The 4634-nt window shown below is 44.8% G+C and overlaps 1 protein-coding gene across 1 annotated transcript; it reads left to right on the top strand.

Moving 5' to 3' along the window:
* Window positions 1-1132: 1132 nt before the first annotated feature.
* Window positions 1133-3633, top strand: LOC147619446 (uncharacterized). Its single transcript, XM_086773117.1, has one exon. It carries the CDS (start codon window positions 2134-2136, stop codon window positions 3226-3228), a length of 1095 nt encoding a protein of 364 aa, XP_086629243.1. The 5' UTR covers window positions 1133-2133; the 3' UTR covers window positions 3229-3633.
* The last annotated feature ends 1001 nt before the right edge of the window (window positions 3634-4634 follow it).

Here is a 4634-nt window from a genome sequence, read left to right as displayed (position 1 = left end):
GAAAGGTTGTAAGTTCTTTATTTTGCCTCACCTCATCCCGTATCTTTTATGGAAGAATCAACTTTTTGTATTTTTCAAATGCATTCATAGGCATGCCCAATATTCCTCCTTACTAGTATGATGTTTGGGAAACCATTTTTAGCAAACCTCACAACATGAATCCCTTTCACTCACATTTACCTAGTGTTCTTTTATTTGAGTGGTTATGAGCTTTCTATCATTATAGGGTGCGAGAGATTGACAAGCAAGGACACATTCCCATGCACTAAATAGTTGTATGTACATTCGTACATTTGCAAACCAAGATGGAGTGTTCCAACGCCACCAAGGAGAGAAGTAACCAAAGAATCCATTGGGTTATAGTCTCACAATCTCGACCCCTTAGCGCACTGCCAATCTCATTGAGCCACGATGCTCTCAGACTTGGGTAGTGTTGAAGTTTCTTTCTCTATTGCCCCACTTGCATTTGGTCGTCCGAGATATGCACATTAAGGCAACCGCCACTCATGGCTACTAACCATATGTGGCTATGTAAACAGGTGCATTGAGTTTACTCGATCTTGATTCTTCCTCGAGTTACACTATGCTCTGGGCTTGTGATAGTGATCACTGATAAGTAAGGGCCGTCGCATGGATAAGTCATGTGATGATATGGTATATACAAGCCGAGCTAGGCTATTAAACTCGGAACATTCTAGTATGTGCATTGTGGCCTAGCCTCAAGGGCCTTCCCCACACACACACATATATATTTGTATATACTAGTCGGCTACCCCATGCTTGACAAGGTTTTCCAGCTTTCTAAAATTCAAATTTTATCCCAAGTTTTCCCAAACTCCTTGAACCTCCTCGTGCTCTTTTCGAACCTCCAAGTTCATGCCATGTGGCAACGTTGTGAAACTCTTCTTTAAGATAATCTCTGTCTCTCTCTCACACACATACACACACACACATATATATATATATATATATATGTGTGGGCACATGGGAAAACGCCGCCAAAATAGCGGAGGGACCACGATTGGTTAGATTCGGTCAGATGATCATTAATACTTAAACATTCCGGATTAAAGGCGGCCAGGCTGTCGCCAGGGCCCAGGAAAAAAGCCGGCCGCGTGAAATGCAGTTTTTTTTTTTGGGGACTAGGGTAACTACTAACGTGCCCAATTTGGCGGCCGCGCCAAGTTTAGGGGCGGGCCCGCGGCTGCAGCCTCTCCCCCGTGCAAAAGCAGAATCAGTCTCGTCTCTCTGGGTAGAAGCGATAGCGATTTCTAACCGCAGACGTGGTGAGTGCCGCCTCTTTGTTCTTTGTGATTCCGCTAAAAATCAGAATCAGGTTTCCTGCGTTCAGAGAAGCAGTTTTTGCTTGATTTCTGATTGTGGGCGCTGCTCTAAATCATTCGGCACTGCTAATCTTATCTCTAATTCAATCAGGGCTTTGCTAATATCAGTCTTCTAAATCAATGGTAGATCTAAGTGGGCGGTGCTAATCTCGTCTGTAGCTTGGTGGGGGCGCTAATTTTGCCTCTCAAACAATGAGAGCATGGGTGTTGTTGGGATGTGGGTCTGGATCTGTTGTGAGAATGTGAGAAAAGCTTAACAGCCCATATCCAAGCAAGCGTGTGTTGCCAAGCTGGCTTTGGGTTTCGTCAGTTTCACCGCCCAAATGTGGGTGTTTCCCCTTGTCAACACGCACTTATCCTAATACACCCTGGCTCCTCTCTGTCCTTTGTCTTGCGTGCAGTGTGCTCTTCCATGTCCCTGCTGTACCCAGCTCTGCACAGACCGAAATCCTCACTCCATAGCCACTTTTGCCGTGCAGCTCTACTTCTTTTGCCTTACCTATGTCTGCAGTAACATACACCTTCACTTTCAGTGTGCAGGTAGGGATCTCTAGTCACACTAGCTTCATTTGAAATCCATATAAAGCCATCTTACTCTACCATGGGATGAGTCATTTCACAGCATTAGCAGGCCTTTTTGTAATGCAGTTTTGAACATGGTCTGACTCCACAGATCATCACAATTGCAGATTGTCAGTTGTGTTCAGATATCAAGAAGCAAAGCTTACCAAACAAGGGTATGTTGATGAGATAGAACCCATGTGCGCTGGGAATATGCGCAGGATAGGTTATGCCCCCCCACAGTTCTACGGTGGATGCCCTCGGGGTGGCAACTCTGGTGCTTGTGATTGTGCTTTGCCTTGCCAGCCTCTTCTGCATTGCATATGTCCTCTACTTTCGATCTCAGGTCCGGCGAGGCCATCTTCTTGCCCTCCGAGAATTCAATGCAGTATGGGCAGTTCGAATCATGTTGATCGCATGTGCAATGCTTTGGGGTCTGATTGAGCTACTTCGATTACCTCTCCTGAGGCGCAAGGGGGCGCCTTTCTACTCTTGGGGCCTCCAGTGGCAGGCCTTCTTATGTCAGGCACATGCAGTTTTGTCCTTTGGTATACTGGAGCCTTGCTTCTTTCTCACAGCACTGTTTCTTGTCCAAGGATCCCTCCGGGATGCACCGTTTGCACGGCTCAGAAAATGGAATCAGAAGACCATAAGCCTTATCCTGGTATGTTGTCTCCCTGTTCTGGGCTTGCAGGCTTCCCTTGTTATCATTAACTCCAGGGTGCCCTCTGAAGGCAAAGTTCTTGGCCTACCTGCATATTTCTCAAGGTCCCATATCAGAGAGCCACAGCAAGAGGACGGGGCAGTCTGCACTTTCCCTCTCATGAGTACTTTGGTGCTAGGCTTATTTAGTTGCATCTACAATTGCTGCTTTCTATGGCAGGGATGCCAGATGGTGGCTCTAGTGATAAACAAAAGGTTACAGATCCGGGTATGGGGCCTTGTCTTGTCGTTGGCTATCCTTCTACCTGTGCAGGTTTTCTTAATGGGGCTTTCTGTCTTGTCCATGCCAGGCAATCTTCCGTTCGAGTTGATGGTTTTTTTCAGCTTCCTCACTATCTTGGTGTGTATAGTGGTGGGAGAGGGGATTCTGGTAGTGCAACCCATTGCCGATGCTATGGCAGTAAGGTGGGTTTTCAACTCATTGCCTACAAGTACTCATCACATCTCTTTCGACCCATTTTCTGTGCCTCTCTTTGCATTTGAAAATGAGGAAGACACCGATCCATGTCCTTTGATAAAAGAAAGTGGAAGCGCAGAAGTTGATCAGTTGCGAAAGAATCCTACTATCCGGCAAGCATCTGTGGCACTGGTGAAGGTGTAGATTTTGATGGAGATCATACACTTGGGTTAGATCAGAGTTTCTGCTGCTAGGCCCTGCTTAAAGTTTGCCCCAGATTATTGTTCGGGCTTAGTTCATAGAAACCTAATGTGCTTGGAAGGATGGCAAGAAGCAATGGTATACAAATTTATGGAATCGGCCCTGACAGTTGCACAAGATAGAAACTATACCATCTGGAGAAGAAACACAATTTGAGCATGGATACTGTAGTTTTTAAAAAGTGGATAGAAGCAGGCATGGCCTGTTAAATTTGGCATTTGGGTTTTGCAGCCATTTTATTTTGTATTAAGGAGAATATTTTAAACTTAAGTTGAATGTACATCTGAGAATGTTTTCTGAGAGTAGGTTTCAGCCACAAGGCAATAAAGTTACTCATATCCCACTCTGGTGGCTCTCCTTTTGGACTGACTCATAGCTTAAATGAGCAAGTGTGTTCTTCTTCTTCTGTGACTTTTGCAAGTCCATGGTTTAGTATGTTGTAATGTTGATTGAACTTAGGGTTAGAACTTAGGCAGCACAGTGGTTTACTTCTTTGCAACCTCAAACAAAGAGGGGTTGGGTAAGCAACCACAAACAAACTGTGCTGTGCTTGTTTTTGCACTTTAACCTGTAAATGGCATGCTTGGTTACAGGTTGCCTGAGTCTTGCTGCTGAAACATGCGGCTTCGCTGCTGTGTGGAACTTGCAGGTTCATGCTTGTGCTTGTGTGTGCGCATCCATGCAAGCTCGGTGTCTTTTGATGTGTTTGTGTGCGGTTGTGGGTGCACGTGTCTGCATGTATGCATGTGCTATTGGGGCATATTTGGTTTGTTGTGTGCGCTAACCCAATCATCAAAGTTGGGTAGAGCATATATTTCTGGGGAATGTCACATGTAAACATTTTTTCAGCAACATCCAGCTGCTTCAAGTACCGCTGAGTTGATTAAAGCTCATGTCCAGCACTGTCATATTACAAAGTTCCCTAGTGTGCAGGTGGGCATGTGTCTGTTGATGGTCTACTAGTAGCCTGGGATTGGGGTATACAGCCTTCAGAGTAATGTTATCAGCTAAGACAGATATCTTCTTCTTGCACCTCAATGGTTCCAGAATACTGTCAAGTAGTATATGTTGAAACTCTCCTAAAATTTACTTGCATCTTATTATCACAAAAATTGTGCATCATTTTTTATCTAGCTGACGATGGAATGGTTCAAGGCAGGAGTCCTATGAGGTGAAATTCCTGAGATAATCTATACAGCAGGCAGGTAAGGAGCATTTGGCATTTCACTTTTTCATATATTTGCAGGGTGGTAAATAGTTCCGGTATTACTTCTAATTCCTTTGCCAGAGGCTGCATGTCATCAACTGTCTTGAAGTGTGTAATGCAACAGTACAGCCCTTTACTGTCA

Source organism: Cibotium barometz, chromosome 33 (genome assembly GCF_041138505.1).
Source record: "Cibotium barometz isolate CiBa-2024 chromosome 33, ASM4113850v1, whole genome shotgun sequence".
In the NCBI taxonomy this organism is placed as follows: domain Eukaryota; kingdom Viridiplantae; phylum Streptophyta; class Polypodiopsida; order Cyatheales; family Cibotiaceae; genus Cibotium; species Cibotium barometz.
Note: the sequence above shows the minus strand (reverse complement) of the source record. Positions and strands in the feature narration are given on the sequence as shown.

What these genes read in the sequence shown, in the direction of transcription:
- LOC147619446 (XM_086773117.1), top strand. Translation starts at nt 2,134, where the DNA reads ATGCCCCCCCACAGTTCTACGGTGGATGCCCTCGGGGTGGCAACTCTG.